Source organism: Hibiscus syriacus, unplaced genomic scaffold (genome assembly GCF_006381635.1).
Source record: "Hibiscus syriacus cultivar Baekdansim isolate YM2019G1 unplaced genomic scaffold, ASM638163v2 tig00110557_pilon, whole genome shotgun sequence".
Lineage (NCBI taxonomy): Eukaryota > Viridiplantae > Streptophyta > Magnoliopsida > Malvales > Malvaceae > Hibiscus > Hibiscus syriacus.
The window spans coordinates 743,607-759,751 of NW_024062780.1; the positions used below are offsets into that span (position 1 = coordinate 743,607).

General features: G+C 35.9%; 1 protein-coding gene and 1 pseudogene across 1 annotated transcript; one reads left to right on the forward strand and one right to left on the reverse strand.

Moving 5' to 3' along the window:
- Positions 1-6,087: 6,087 nt before the first annotated feature.
- On the reverse strand, positions 6,088-7,787 carry LOC120132035 (annotated as a pseudogene).
- Positions 7,788-10,326: 2,539 nt separating this feature from the next.
- On the forward strand, positions 10,327-16,143 carry LOC120132191 (outer envelope protein 80, chloroplastic-like). Its single transcript, XM_039149007.1, has 16 exons — positions 10,327-11,039; positions 11,559-11,652; positions 11,782-11,864; positions 11,969-12,066; positions 12,208-12,277; positions 12,429-12,522; positions 13,098-13,179; positions 13,317-13,352; positions 14,122-14,275; positions 14,348-14,488; positions 14,674-14,744; positions 14,867-14,945; positions 15,018-15,133; positions 15,333-15,480; positions 15,747-15,816; positions 15,924-16,143. Exons 1-16 carry the CDS (start codon positions 10,410-10,412, stop codon positions 16,076-16,078), a joined length of 2,121 nt encoding a protein of 706 aa, XP_039004938.1. The 5' UTR covers positions 10,327-10,409; the 3' UTR covers positions 16,079-16,143.
- Positions 16,144-16,145: the final 2 nt, after the last annotated feature.

The following is a 16,145-nucleotide window of genomic DNA, read 5'->3' on the forward strand; positions in this document are numbered from 1 at the left end:
CTCTCTCTTTCTGTCTTATTGTTTTTCTTTTCCTTTTTTATTTATTAATCTATCAGGGAAGTAGTTGTGGCGCCTTTATGCAGTTGTTTCAGCAAATGTTATATTTTTTATAATAATTTTTATTCAGTTCATCTCTTATTATCTCTTAACTTTTTTTAAAAAAAATAGTCATATTATTAACTAAATATTGAATCAGCAGTGACCACTGCATTAATACAATTTGGAACATCAGCTTGGAAATCGAAAGGCATAGATATGGCCGAAGCATAATTTGCAAGAGCATGAGCAGCGCCGTTAACTTCCCGACGGATAAATGAGCGGCCAAGAGTTGACGACCGTTGCGAATATAGAACTGAAGAATGGAGCGATTACCTTAAGGGTGCGTTTGGTTCACGAAAAGTAAGATTACCAGTAAGAATAAAAGATTATCAGGAAATAAAATTACTATGAATGTTTTATTTTGTGTTTGCTTGGTTTAACAAGAATATAAGATTACCGTGTTTGGTTAAAGGAATAAAAGATTATTTAAATGTATATTTGATTAAATTGTCCTTATTATATATTTATTTTTTAAATAAATTAAAAAATATTTATATATTTTCTTTAAAAAATTTAAATTCATAAAATTTATATATTTTTTTTACAAAATTAAAAATATAAAAAGGTTTAATGAAAGAGTAAAATTTTATTTTAATCTATGAACTTTATATAAAATTTTAATTATAATTTTTTTTGTAAATCTAAAATAGTTTAAGGATAAATTTGTAATTTAACTTTCGTAGAATTTTTATTATTCAATGACAGAATAAGGCTATTTTTGAAAGAAAAAAATTTAAGATCATTTTAGTACAAAATGTCGGTAATCCAACAATACCTAAAGAAATGGAGGTAATGACATTCTCGGTAATATATCCAAAAAATCACTATTAGTAATATAAGATTACCGGAAATGACATTCTCGGTCAACCAAACGAGAGAATGTGAGATTCTCACCGGTCAACCAAACGAATTCCCCCAACCAAACACACCTATGGTTATTGAACTGTTGAACAACATTCTAGCAATCACTTTCAATCACCACCCTCGACAACTCAACACTCATCGCCAATTGGACATCATATGCGATCGCCAAATCTTCCACAACACTTGCTGAACGAGGAACATCAACATGGAACGCTCGTCCTGTCATAAGCACACCATCACTGTTGCCCAAAATCATGCCAATTACAGGTAGAACTGGTGGCCGAGGGTAGGCACCATCAACATTCAACTTGAAAGTACCCGTCGTAGGTTTAATCCAACGATGAAGATGCAGTCCCGAGGATAGAGCAACCGCTGAGGAAGAAAAAGATGCCGAAGCAGAAACAAACGCTGCCTGAAGTGCATTATCAGACGTAATTAACTGCTACCCAGGAAGAAGATGACCTTTATGAAAAAACACATTCCGCCGATACCATAACTTCACAGCAGGATCAAAAGAGTAATGAAGCGATACACCGATAAAGTGTTCATCAAATGCTCCATCCAAGCACCAAAGGAAGAAAACCCAAGTTGTTCCTCTGCAGTGCTAAACCCTGTCTCCTGTAAAATCGGAGCAACCATCGAGCAACGCATGGGACACTGTTTCGTTGTCTGCGCCGCAAAGACAACATTGAGAATTGGCATCCCCAGTGAAAGCAAGTCGAAAGCCCACGGGCAAGGCTTCATGTGCAGCTTGCCAACCAAACATACAGACTTGAGGAAGAGTGTGAAGTCGAGACATAAACAACCACAATCTGGAAGGCTGAATCATTTCATACGACTGTCGGGCGCCTAACCATTTGTAACTGATAACTCTAGAAAAGAGTTACATTTTATATATTTTTTACTTAAGTTTGTATTTTAGCATTCTTATGATCATATTTAGATTTATTTTAGCATATTTTACTCCATTTGCATATTAAGAGTGAATTATTGGTACTTAATTAGGTTGATTTTGATATTTTTGCTGAAAAAATGATAAACTGATGCTGTGACACTGTTAACGTTGTAGTCGATGATGTACGCTGATGCTGGAATGGATTACCGAGATGTACTTAATTAGGAATTGAATACTGTCCACATCTAGTGCGGGATTAAATGTTGGATTTGAATTTAAGAATGAATCTTCAGAAAAAGAGGAACTTTTCTATTGGTGAAAAATTTAACCTTGATGGACTATACATATAGCTTTTTCTATACACTTCTCCCATCATCAAAACACTAGTCGCCTCCTATTTTCTCTCCTACCATTACCATGGTTGCCTAAACAAATCATCGGGAAGTGCAGCAGCAGCCGGGGAGCACTGCCTTGTAGCATCGGCGATCAAGTGGAGTTTTACTTTATTTTCGTCTCTTTTTTGAGATAGGGAAGTGGTGATTATTTAGTTGAATAGTTTTGTTATTATGGATGTTATTTGGTTCGAACATAAGGTGTTTGATTAAATGTCTCTTGTTTTGTTTTATGTTTAAACTTTGATTTTATGTGATGCCGTGCTTATGAGAAGATTTTAGAAATAAATTCATTTCTATGTATGTGATTTATATAATTTTTAGAAATAAAAGTTGTGGATTTTTATCATACTGTCTTTGTGCAGTGTTGGTGTTTGTGAAAAGCAAAATTTAGTATATAGAGATGTATGATGCCAATCGTCCAGCATTATTAACTATTTGATAAAATTGAATCAATGAAATTAGATGTTGTTAATCATTGCTAGACACATGAATGCACTGTTTTAAGCATGTTCATAGTGGGAATGGCCAAATAGCACCCACATCCTTTGAATCTTTGATCTATTACTCTCCCGAATACTGTAGTATTCCCCGACATTTATCATTCTGATTTTATTACCTTGTTGTATTTCTGCCACATTTTTAAAATACACATTATTTATATTTTCTTTTTCCAACAACTCTTTTATAACAAATTGCTCTCTTTGGGTTCGACATCCGAAGTTTTATAGCTTCCACTTTATTACTTAAACATTATATTTTATTTTTCCAACAACAACTTTTTTGTAACAAATTGCTCTCTATGGGTTCGACATACGAAGCTTTTATAGCTTTCACTTTATTACTTAAACAATACGTATACTTGTGTGATTGCTATAACATCTTACGTAGCATCAAGTTTTGGCGCTGTTATCGGGGAGCATCAGTTTTACATTAGAGTTATTTTTAATTACTAATTTGTTTCTTTTATTTTTGTAGGTACTTATTCCTTTTTCCAAGTTTAGTTAGTTTATAACCCATAGTGACAACAAACTCGAACCATTTGATTAGGACAAAGAATGAACATTCTGACGCCATCAAAGAGAAGCTGCTAGAAATCAAGCAAACATGAATGTTGGAAACGATAACAATGTTCTACCTCTGCTGCAACATGTAAATGGCAAAGAGATACTAGCAGGAGTTGGAAACAACCATCAATAATATTACAACATGGATGACCGAAATCGACATATTCAGGAGCAGCACGTGGCGCCAACACTTGATGATTTATATATTGACATTGTGCGATCAGCAATACATGCTACCAATTTTGAGTTGAAGCCGATGATATTTCAAATGCTACATTCAATGTAGCAATATAGTGGTTAGGTTGCTGAAGACCCTAAAACACACCTTAGAGCATTCATGGAGGTGTGTGACTCATTTATACAACAATGAGTGCCTGAAGAAGCCTTAAAACTAAAGTTGTTTCCTTATTCACTCTGTGATAAAGTTATAGCATGGTTTAACTCGCTATCGTCTAGTGCTATAACATCATGGAATGCAGCTAAGAGATTGCATTAGACGCCAAACTTGTCTTCCAAGCAACGCAGTATTGAACATCCGCAAATCATGAAACCCCCTTCTTCCCAACCGCTTCGGATGACAAAGATTCTGCCAAACAACATGTGGCCATCCTCTAGAGGAAGAATCACCCGTCCACCAGTACGTACGAAGCAAACTAGTAATATCCGAGATTACCCCCTCCGGAATAAAAAAAAACAACCCATCATTTAGGTTGGAAGAGCCTCCCCATAAGAAATTAAATTAGGTTACCGTACAATAGAATTTCCAAACATATATGGTTATGCAATATTATTTTTATAAATTATCTATTGTCACTAGGTTTTTATATAATTATTTTTTAAAATTATACTCAAAATTATGTTTTAGTCCTCCATCATTAAAAAATTAATAATATTATTGATGTGTCACCATAATGTAATGTCACATTATTATTAAAAAAATAAAAATTGTCATATTAATAATTTTATTTATTTTTTAACAACAAGTGATCGAAACATACTCAGACCGTAACATTTGATATAGTTTAAAAAAATAATTTATAAAGATGAAAATGAACTGCGAGAGAGAGTAATTAACTATTATAAAACGATTTTGTAGGAAGTAATTGGGTGATCATTATTTTTCTTTAAATTTAGGGTGTAGGGAGTAGTTAAGTATTATACACGAATAAGGTATTTCTTTCCCCATTTGCTGAAACAAAGGGAACATGGGTTCTTCGTCTACATGATAAAGCATGCAGATCAACAGGAGAAAGAAAAGGTAGAGTGGTGGAGGATGCATGCATCCCAATGGTTTTGTTGGTCCAATAATAATAATAATAATATCTTTTCACAGGTTGGAGCCTACACAATCTTTCAAAGGCAAAGCAGGATGAGGATAATGACTCTCAGATTTTATATTTGGGATGAATTTAAATTTATAAAATTTCAGATGAAGAAAATAAACTTTTAATAAAAAATACATAAAAAAAATCTAAAACATAAAATAATTTTAAAATTTTAAAGGATAGTTGCATCTACGTGTCCTTTTGGTCCATCCCTGGTCACGCCATTCCTTCATCCACAAACCAAAAGCTGTAAGGCATGTGAGGGGAGAGAGAATGTCAGAGAAAGCAGACAAACAATTATGAGAGAGAACAAAACCAAACCTAGCGTGCAAGTAAACCATCACTGGCCTGCCAATCATTACATTCCTCCCACATTCTTTTTGTCTCTACACTTTGTGTCAACGGAATCTTTAAAGTGGTAAAACCCAAGCAGTAAAACCAAGCTCATAGCCTCAATTCTGCCTCTGCTGGTAAGAAATCTATACAAATTAGTACACAGCTTCGTGCATCAGCGGGGGAATGAAATTTGGCTTTTCAATCAGTTCCAAGGTTAATTTAATCAGTTCCAAGGTTTGTCGAACATGGAAGACTGATATAGACTCAACTTAGCTGCAGCAGCATCTGAATAAGGAAAATCTGTCTAAAATCTAAACTCCCAACATTATGTACAGGTTCAAGAGTAATGAAACAAATGTTGCTAGAATCCGATGCATGGGTGAATCGTCTCGTTAGCTTACTGACCGGATTCGTGTCCCTAAAACGAGAGATCTTCGACGACATGTAGGCACGGCTTGAGTGCACCTGAGAACCATGCCTGAAAGCCTGCTGAATGCTTTGTCTCCCTTTCTTTGAACACAACGTCTACTTCCTTTGGTACTAACTTTTTCCTTAAACTACATGTCTAACACACATAATCGCGTTTGGTTCTTGGTTGCTCCAATTATCACATATGCATGCTCTGTCATGAATCCAATTAATGAGCACATGCTTAAGGTTTTTCCCATTACATTATTGCAAAGATCATTGCCAACGGTTAAAGATAATCCAAAAGTTCTGCATCAAACACACCTAAAGTCAAACCCAGTTAGACTCCGCAACTTGTAACGGAGTACTCCAACTACGTCTTCCTTAAGAGCATGCAGCCTCTACTGATGATTTAAGCACAATTAAAGACATTGGTGGCACCTGTACTCGAAGATGCCGGCACTTGCGATCATCGTTCATATGCATTCTGGTTTGTTATTTCCATGGCTCAATTATGTAATGATTGATTGTAAAAAAGAATTAGAAAACCAAAAAGTGAATATAATTCCAAAAAGTAGTGATGTAATACGTAAGGTTACAACCACTCAGATAGTTAAGATAAATCGGGTAAAAATTTCATCCCAAGAGCACTACAATGTTCTTCTAGGAGACTGGACAAAACTAGGTCATTTAAATGAGGAAAATATTATATATATTTGCGACCGGCAAGGCAAAATCTGGAATGTAATAAATAAAATTGCTAATGGATTTGGGGTTCATCATCTGTAGTTGGCATGATCATGCCCCACCAGAACCGTACTTCTTTCCGAAAACAATCATCTGGAGCTTATCATAGCCTGCAAGCACACCAGCACCAGCAATTGCACGCAGAATGTTTGCACCGGCTCCCTTAAACAGAGATTTTGCGCCCTCTTTCTGAAGGATCTGCGTGAACGCGTCCATTGAGCTCTTGTACTTGACGGCTTCACCCGATGTCATCATCATTCTTCTGCGGACGGTGTCGATCGGATAGGAGGCAAGACCAGCACCATTTGTAATAACCCAACCCAGAGCAAAGCTAGCAAAGAAGCTATCCTGATATTTTATTAAAATGCAGGCGAGAAAATTCCTTTAGCTTCAAGCTATTACCACAAGATGGCATGAATGATGCTTGATGCAAAAGAAAGCCTAAGAATGAAGGGAAATTCTACTCCAAAAGACCACCAAGAAATCTACTAACCTGCAACTTGCCAACAAGGATCACTGGCTTTAAAGAATCATACATTCCGAAATATAGACCTCAGTACACAATGATGCCGACACATGAAATGTTGAATCCGCGGTAAAGGCCTGCAATACCATCCGACTGAAGAGTCTTCTTGTATACATCAACCAAGCCATTGAATTGCCTCTCCCCTCCTTTCTTTGCAGCTTTGGCATCGTTGGCAAGACGAGTCCGAGCATAGTCCAGGGAATAGACGAAGAGAAGGGAAGAGGCACCTGCTGCACCACCGGATCCCAAGTTCCCAGCAAACCACTTCCAGTAGCCATCACGGTCCTTCCTAAAGTTGAACAGCTTTTTGAAGTAATCCTTGAAGGCAAAGTTCAAGGCCTGAGTTGGGAAATAACGGATCACATTAGCCGTATTTCCTCTCCACAATGACATAACGCCTTCTTCTGCCATTGTTCTTTTAAAGCAATCACCAATTCCCTTGTAAGGTTCAGAAAGCCGACCGGCCCTAATCATCTCATCCTGGTTCTGAATTAAGAGCTTGACACGCTCAATAGGTGCAGCAGCAGTTTTGGACACAGCAGCAGACACTCCGCCCATGAGAAAATCGATAGCGAAACCCGAAATGCCTTTCTCCGATGGAGCCTGGACACATAAAGGCGATGAACTCGAACCGACAAACGAGAGATCATAGTTCACTCGGCATGCCTGTGTCATGGGATGCCGTAGTGCTGCATTGCAACTTGCAGATGCAAAACGCCTATGCCTTCGGAATCCTCCGTACCGGTATCGAACATCTTGTGAAAGGTTCGAACCGAGGTGGAGTTGTCCAGCAACCTTTTGCATAACAGAAGGATGTTGGTGCCTATCAGCCATCATTTCTCCAACAAACAACCTAATCAAAGAACCCAAATAATATGATTATAATGAGCCAGGGAAGAACAAAACTTCGAAAAATCGAAGCTCCTAAAAATAAAAATAACACGAACATAACATGAAGATATAAAACTGCAACTTCTCTTCATTCAAAGTAAAGATCAAAGTTCATTTTATCTAAAGAATAATAAAGAAAAATCATATGTACATAAAGAGATGTATTAAGACTATAAATTACTGACTGACCTGTAAAAGGATATGAACAAGAGAGATAAAGAGACAAGTAACAGGAGCCTGAAACGCGGTTTATAAGAAGAAGAAGAAGAAAGAGAGTTAAAATACAAGAGCAAGCAGCAGAATGAGCCGAAATGAAAGCATGTCCATTGAACCCAAAGAAGCACTTGAACAATCACCCATCACACATATGTCAAAATTAAAATAAAATAAAGGGACGAAAAGGCTTTGCCAACCTTAAAATGTGGAGCAGTATATGCATAAAAATTGTGGAAGGGAAGCTCTCGTTCAATGTCAACAGAACATGGAACTAGATTTTGATACACCTGAAAAAAAAATACTCTTTTAAATTGTTATAAAGTAGGTAACTTTTTTCAAATTAATAAGTGGAAATTTAAAATAAAAGGGCTTTAAGATATTTTTTTGTAAAGAAAATTCTTTAAAATATTTATTTGAAATAAGAAAACAAAATATATATATTTTTAATTTATTCAAATAATTTTATTCTAATATTTTTGTAAGTTTTCTAATTCGTCTGATACCTCTTTACGTGTCAAATTACACTTGGGGTGTTTGGTTCTCGTAATGTAATATTAAATTTTGGAATAACATTACTAAAATATAACATTAATATGAAAAATTATATGTATTGTATACGGCTATAAAAATATTTAAATTGGAATAAAATAATATTATAAATATTTACAATTAAATTTAAACTTTGACCCGAATCAAATAAAATAGATTCAAGTCAACTTTAAATTATAAATAAGACTCGTCAATTCGAATAACTCAAAATTTTCTAACTCGACTGGTTGGAACGCTTACTCATACTTTCAACTGCTACCATTTTCATTGATGAATGGGTATGGGCCTTTTGAAGTGTGAGCGTCGGCCTTCGCCTTTTGCTTAGTGGTGCCAATGCACGTCAACTACATAAACATGAAATCTGTGTTTTGTTCATGGGCCTTCAGATCCATACCAAAACTGAAATTTATCTTTTCGAATGATGCTTATTAAGCGAGTTGATTATGAGCTGAGTAGAATTTTATTTGATTAAAAAAAATTCAATTTGTTTCAAATTTTTATTTTTTAAATTCAAAAAAAATTTGTACGCCCCGTACTCGTTAAAAAAACTTGTTGCTCGACTTACAAAAAATGTTCCCCTACTTTTTAAAAAAAATATGTAACATCTAGACCTTACTTAATATAAATATAAACTAACAAACATCACACAAAAAATAAATGATAAAAATATTGTATGAAACAATTTCAAAGTTTATACTCTGTATTAACATATTACAACTAAAGTAACAATCTATAAATACACTAAACTAACATATTACTATCATTATTAAAAAAAATTAACAATATATAAAAAATCTTAAAAGTAAGATAATATCTTAAAAATTATAAAAAATAATAAGTTGTTCGTGAACTTATTGAATCGAAATAGTTATTGTTCGAATACACTCGTTAAGGTCTAAAGTCGAACTCGAATTCGAATTGAATACACTCAAATTGAATTTTAAGCGACTCAAACTCGAACTACTCACAAACCGCTTAAACTCAAGTTAGCATCCCTATTTTGGTTAAGATTAATATGTTCAATCAATTGATTAAATTCAATTAAATAAAATTAATTGACTCATTTAGGTTAGGTAGATTTTAATATTTGAATGTTATTTTAATTTTTAAACAAATTTAAATAATTTTTTATTATACAGATGGTATAAATAATATTTAAAACGACGTTAGTTTGACATTAAAACGGGCTGAGTCAGGTGGTGTAAATAAATATTTAAGGGGTGTTTGGATGGGGGAATGTGGGATTCCCATGGGAATGGAATCCACATTCCCCCGTTTGGTTAGCCCGGGAATCCTATTCCCGGTAATGTAAGATTACCAATAGTGGATTTTTTGGGGTATATTACCGGGAATGTCATTACATCCCTTTCCTTAGGTATTGTTGGATTACCGGCGTTTTGGACTAAAATGCCCTTAAATTTTTATTTTTTTCAAAAATATATTTATTCTGTAATCGAATAATAAAAATTTTACGAAGGTTAAATTACAAATTTATCCTTAAATTATTTTAGATTTACAAAAAAAAATCTATAATTAAAATTTTATATGAAGTTCAAGGGTTAAAATAAAATTTTACCCTTTCATTAAACTTTTTTTTATTTTTAATTTTGTAAAAAATATATAAATATTATGAATTTAATTTTTTTAAAGAAAATATATAAATATTTTCCAACTTGTAATATTACACAAATATATAATTAGGACAATTTGGTCAAATATACATTCCAATAATCTTTTATTCCTTTAACCAAACACGGTAATCTTACATTCCTGCTAAGCCAACCAAACACAAAATACAACATTCCCAGTAATGCTATTCCTTGGTAATCTTACATTCCCACGGGTAATCTTATATTCCGTGAACCAAACGCACCCTTAGGAAAAGAGAATCCAAAAATCCGACCCGTGTGACCGGCACGTCTCCAGGCTTACTTCAACCGAATCCTGGTGTTACCTGAAAGCAGTTTAAAACTAAAACAATAACAGCCCTCTCTTCCTCTTCCTCCCTCAATTTTCTCAACCCCCATTAATTGTTGATTGAAGGACCAAATTCACTCTAATTTCTTCTTCTCAAGTTATATACTTGCTTCCGCAATGCCTCGCAACGACGGCGTTTTTTTCACCTCCTCTTCTTTCAGGATCCCTTCTTCCGACCGTTCTCTCTCACAAACCCTAGCCTCTCACCTCTCCAGAGCTCGTCACTCGGCGTCCCAGCTCATTCACTCACTCCGGAATCTCTCTAATTTTCTCAAGAATCACCCTACCGCCGCATCCACTCACTCCGCCTTCGGAATTCACTCGCTTATCAGAGGCTCTCCCCTACTCTGCTTTGCGTCCCTGTCGCTAACCGCTCCCAACGACAACATTTCTAAATCGCCAATGTTATGTTCCGCCTCCTTGTCTTTGTCCCAGCCGAGTTCGCCCGACTCCGCTCAGTCCGGGTTGGAGGTAACTCAGAAGGGACAGTCGACTACTGCTGGTCGAAACGACGAGGAGAGGGTTTTGATAAGCGAGGTTCTCGTCAGGAACAAAGATGGAGAGGAGTTGGAGCGGAAAGACCTTGAAATGGAAGCCCTTACCGCGTTGAAAGCTTGCCGAGCCAACTCAGCATTGACCGTGCGGGAGGTCCAGGAAGATGTTCATCGGATCATTGATAGCGGCTACTTCTCCTCCTGTATGCCCGTCGCTGTTGACACGCGGGATGGTATCAGATTGGTGTTTCAAGTATGTTATCATAGATGTTTAGAAGTTTAATGCATATAAAATATATTTGTCCTGCATTATTTTTTATTTATAATTGCTCCGAATTGTTTGCAGTCATAATTGAGTATATTTTTGTTCGCTGATTACCTTGAATGTAACATTCCTACTTGTTGGGGCTTAGGCAAGTGATCTCTCTGGCACTAGTTTAATTTTTTCTGTAAGAATTCAGGGGAATTGGAGTAGATTTGCCCGTTCTGTGCCTCCTTCCTTTTGTCTTTGTTGACATCTGTTTCCAGAAAAGTATAGCACATGCTTACTTCATGGACTGTCGCTATGGAAAATTCATATAATGAGATAATCTCATAGTCATATGGAGTGGGTAAAATGATAGATGCTGTTTTTTGGCTGGTCTTTCATGTGTCATAGTTTCTTTTCGTTGTTAGCTGTACATTTGCTCCGGTTTCGAGCATTACATTACAACTTTGGCACATATAGGAACATAGTATTGATTGGGTTGATGTTGGCTTCTTGTGGCATAAGGTAGAACCAAATCAGGAGTTCCACGGATTGGTCTGTGAAGGGGCCAATGTTCTTCCATCAAAGTTTCTTGAGGATGCTTTTCGTGATGCACATGGTAAGTTTTTCTTTTGCATTCTTAAGTATGGATGGACTTGCATTTTAGATGATTTACTTGACGAGCTGCTTCTTTATTCTGGTCGTAGGAGGCCTTCATTATTTTCACTTTTGGTGTCAAGCTGTGCAGGAAAAGTTGTAAATCTCAAGCGTTTGGATGAAGTAATTAATTCTATCAATGGATGGTATATGGAACGTGGTCTTTTTGGCTTGGTTAGTACTTTGTCATGCATGGTTCTTTAATTTGGGGATGCAGTTGTACTCTTCGTTAACCTTTGGAACAACCACGTTGCATTAACTGTTCTTTGACCTTGTAGGTTTCTGGAGTTGATATTTTTTCTGGGGGTATTATAAAGTTACAAGTTGCAGAAGCCGAGGTCAATAATATATCCATACGTTTCCTTGATCGAAAGACGTAAGAAGCTTCTTTCAGTTTGCTTTTGCCACTCTTGGGTGTGCATTAACTTAGATAGGCACTCTCTCAAACATGCATATCAGACTTTTAAGTTTGTTAGGGTTATAAAATAATGACCTGAAATGCTTGTAATTGCTTCAGTGGAGAACCAACTAAAGGGAAGACAAAGCCTGAAACAATACTTAGGCAACTCACAACCAAGAAGGGACAGGTGCGACCATATGTCTATCTTTTGTTACTTGCATAGGTGTTTTATTGATGATGAGTCATAAAGATATATTCTGATCAAGGAAGAGTGCTTGTGGATAACAAAATTTGTCCTGACTATCTTGTGTTGCCTCCTTTGAACCATTCTCCCATAGGTGTATAGTATGCTTCAAGGAAAAAGAGATGTGGATACGGTGTCAACTATGGGTCTCATGGCAGATGTCAGTATCATTCCTCAACCAGCTGGGGGTGAGTGAATATATCTTTTAATGAAGCTTGACAAAAATTGCACGTTCTGTTCTGAGATATTCTTTGCTGGTTGAGAGAATGTTTAAGCTACCTCCTGAAAATGTTATATATTATGTACAATGTCCTTGTGAGTATTTATTTTTGGCTGGCTATTTTATGCTGAGGACCTTACCTGGTTAATACTGAGTTTTCAGAGTCATAATGCAATAGCAAGAATGTCTAATGAATTTTATTCTAGGTTATTATTGTTCTGGTAGTAAGTATTATGCTATATAACATAAGGATAATGATGTTATAACAAACATTAGTACTAGCCGATGAATATTATTTTCTTTGTAATTGCTGCTCATGGCTCTTAGTTACTAAGGCTGGTAAAGCTTTTGTTGGGACTTGAAACCAGTGGAATACTTTTAATTTTCCTTTACAGGATTTGATTCTAATTGATTCAATAGAAATCAGATGATACACTACCTTTTTTGAATATAGTTTGTAATTAAAGATCTTTTATGTTAACATTGTCAGACCTTTTCTATGTATTTATTTGTCTATTATTCTTTTGATTGCCAACATTGTAGATGCTGGTAAAGTTGATTTGATAATGAATGTTGTTGAACGTCCAAGTGGTGGTTTTTCTGCTGGTGGTGGAATATCAAGTGGGTATGTCATGCTAGTTTAAACTGCAATACTACATATTCTAGCTTATGTCCTTGCCTAATTTAGTTACCAAAACCCATATTTATTTGTGGTTGGTATATCTTAAATAATATTTATGCAAGTGATATATAATTTTGTAGGATTACAAGTGGCCCTCTATCAGGACTTATTGGAAGGTAACATGTCAAATTTCAGTTCTGTCTGTTCCACTTTTTCAATCCACCCTTCTCCTTCTGTGGTTTGTTTTGATTTTTGCATGCAAATGATAAGTTTCATCTAACTGAACATTTCATGCTTTTTGGAGCAAATTCCTTTTTTGAATGGGATGTAATTCACATTGGTTAATTCGTTCCATCACTCATAAATATCATAAGTGTGCAGTATTTTTCATTACACTATAATACAAGCAAGAAAGTTTTCTGGAATAAATTTGAGTGAAAAGCCAAGCAACAAGTCGATTTACTTCTACCTTAGTACCTATCATTTTGAGAATTAAGTTGACTTTGCATTGGTTGTGAGAGTCCATATCATTTCTTTTTGTTGTCAATCTTGTTGACCGTGGTTGCTTATTTCTTAATGATTCTCATCAAGCGATAATGCGCATAGTAATTGATACATTAGAAGTTGCTTTCTTGCGGTTGCATGTTACGGAATCAGGGTAGTTCCGGTACTAAATGACAGAATAATATTCGTAATGGTGGATTTTATTGGATGCTTTTATGTTTACTTTTCATTGTGGCTTTTTATTCTATTTAACTTCCTTGGGTCTAAACTTGCTTTCATGCAGCCACATATCTCATCTTGTTATGTCACTCTGAGCCTTCAGTGTTTCTTCTTTCCTGCTCTATTGTTATTGTGGCAAAGGAGAGAAATTTAGGGTCTGCTAAATGTGATGACATGTATTATGCAGTCTATCGTGACTCATCTGTTGTTTCCTATGTGCAGCTTTGCATATTCTCATAGAAATTTGTTTGGAAGAAACCAAAAGCTTAATATTTCCTTAGAGAGGGGTCAAATCGACTCTATATTCCGCATTAACTACACAGACCCATGGATTGAGGGAGACGACAAGAGGACATCTAGAACAATAATTGTGCAGGTGGGTCTTGCTTTTAGTTTTTTCAATGATTGTATTGGAAGATTGTTTACTATCTTGAGCTTTTTTTTACAGAACTCAAGAACCCCAGGGACACTTGTGCATGGTAACCAACATGACAATAGCAGTCTGAGTATTGGCCGTGTAACAGCTGGTATAGAGTTTAGTCGACCGCTTAGGCCAAAATGGAGTGGAACAGCTGGTCTTATTTTTCAGGTAGAGCATGTTACCTCATCCCATAGCTTATTTTTCTGATTGCTAGGTGCTTGTTCTGTGTTTTCTTCAAGGGGAAGTTCGTAAAATTTAGTTCCTAAAATTTAGTTGTTATTCTGAATTTGATATTTTGGGGGATTGTGGTTTATATTTCAGTTATGAGCTATTTATGATGTTTGAATATGCAGCATGCTGGTGCTCGTGACGATAAAGGAAATCCAATTATCAAGGACTTCTATGGCAGCCCACTGACTGCAAGGTTTGTATGTCTGAGGCCTGGTGTTGTATAGCCCTAAGATTTATTTCACTGCATTAATTACTGTTATGATTTTTTTTGTTTTATTTTCTTGCTTCTAACCTTATATTAGAATCTTAATGTAGTGGTAAGCCTTATGATGATATGTTAGTGGCAAAATTTGAAAGTGTCTATACTGGTTCTGGTGATCAAGGTTCCTCCATGGTTAGCATCTACACCATGTGGTTTTCCATCATGTACTGTATGGATGGACCTGACTTTTTGTTATATTTGCAGTTTGCATTTAACATGGAACAAGGACTTCCCATCATGCCTGAGTGGTTGTTTTTCAACAGAGTGAATGCTCGGGCAAGGAAAGGTGTTGAAATTGGTCCAACTCGCCTTCTCTTAAGGTATTATGCTTATCATTTACATTTTTGTATACAAGGAATGACATATTCTCATGGTTTATAGACTCTTGTGTGTTTTCTGAACTTCAAAAGTTTTCTTGCTTGGTTTGACCCTGAGCTTCATTATTTCTCTGAAGAGAGAAATTGAAGGGGATAGAATGGGTAGAGAGTTGTGCTGACTTGCTCTGTTTTTTATTGCTAGTTTGTCTGGTGGGCATGTTGTGGGAAATTTTTCTCCTCATGAAGCGTTTGCTATCGGTGGAACTAATAGCGTGAGAGGTTACGAAGAAGGTGCTGTAGGCTCTGGACGATCCTATGTAGTTGGCTCAAGTGAAGTTTCTTTCCCAATGGTATGTGCATATTAATTCCACCTCATCTTTTGTTGTTTTCATGGATATCATGTGCTTGCCGAAAGGATGTTGAATTCCTTGCACCTAGGCTAGTATTTAAGACTATTAGGAAGGGCCATATCGGGCATGACGATATTACTTTTTTGTGGAACTCGGATTTTTGATGAGGTTATAGTGAGATCAGAGTCTAGCCATTGGAGGATGAGAATTAAATAAAAAGGATAACCTCGATGCTGCATTGCTTTAGATTTTTTGCTATTGTGCAGCTGGGGCCTGTGGAAGGAGTTATATTTGCTGATTATGGGCATGATTTATGGTCAGGACCCAATGTGCCTGGTAAGTCTTTTTTGGTTAACATTCATTTTATTTTTGTTTCTTGCGAGTTCTCTATCCTTTCTAACATTCTTTGTTTCTCATGAATCTGCATGTTTTTTGTTATTCAGGTGATCCTGCGGGAGCAAGATATAAGCCTGGAAGTGGCTATGGATATGGGTTTGGGATCCGAGTGGACTCGCCTTTAGGGCCTTTGCGACTTGAATATGCTTTTAATGACAAACATGCAAAGCGGTTCCACTTTGGGGTTGGCCATCGAAACTAAGGAGAAGGTTGTTGTCCCTGAAAAAATCATTTAAAATCATCAGCTGAAGAGAAGTAAAAATATATAT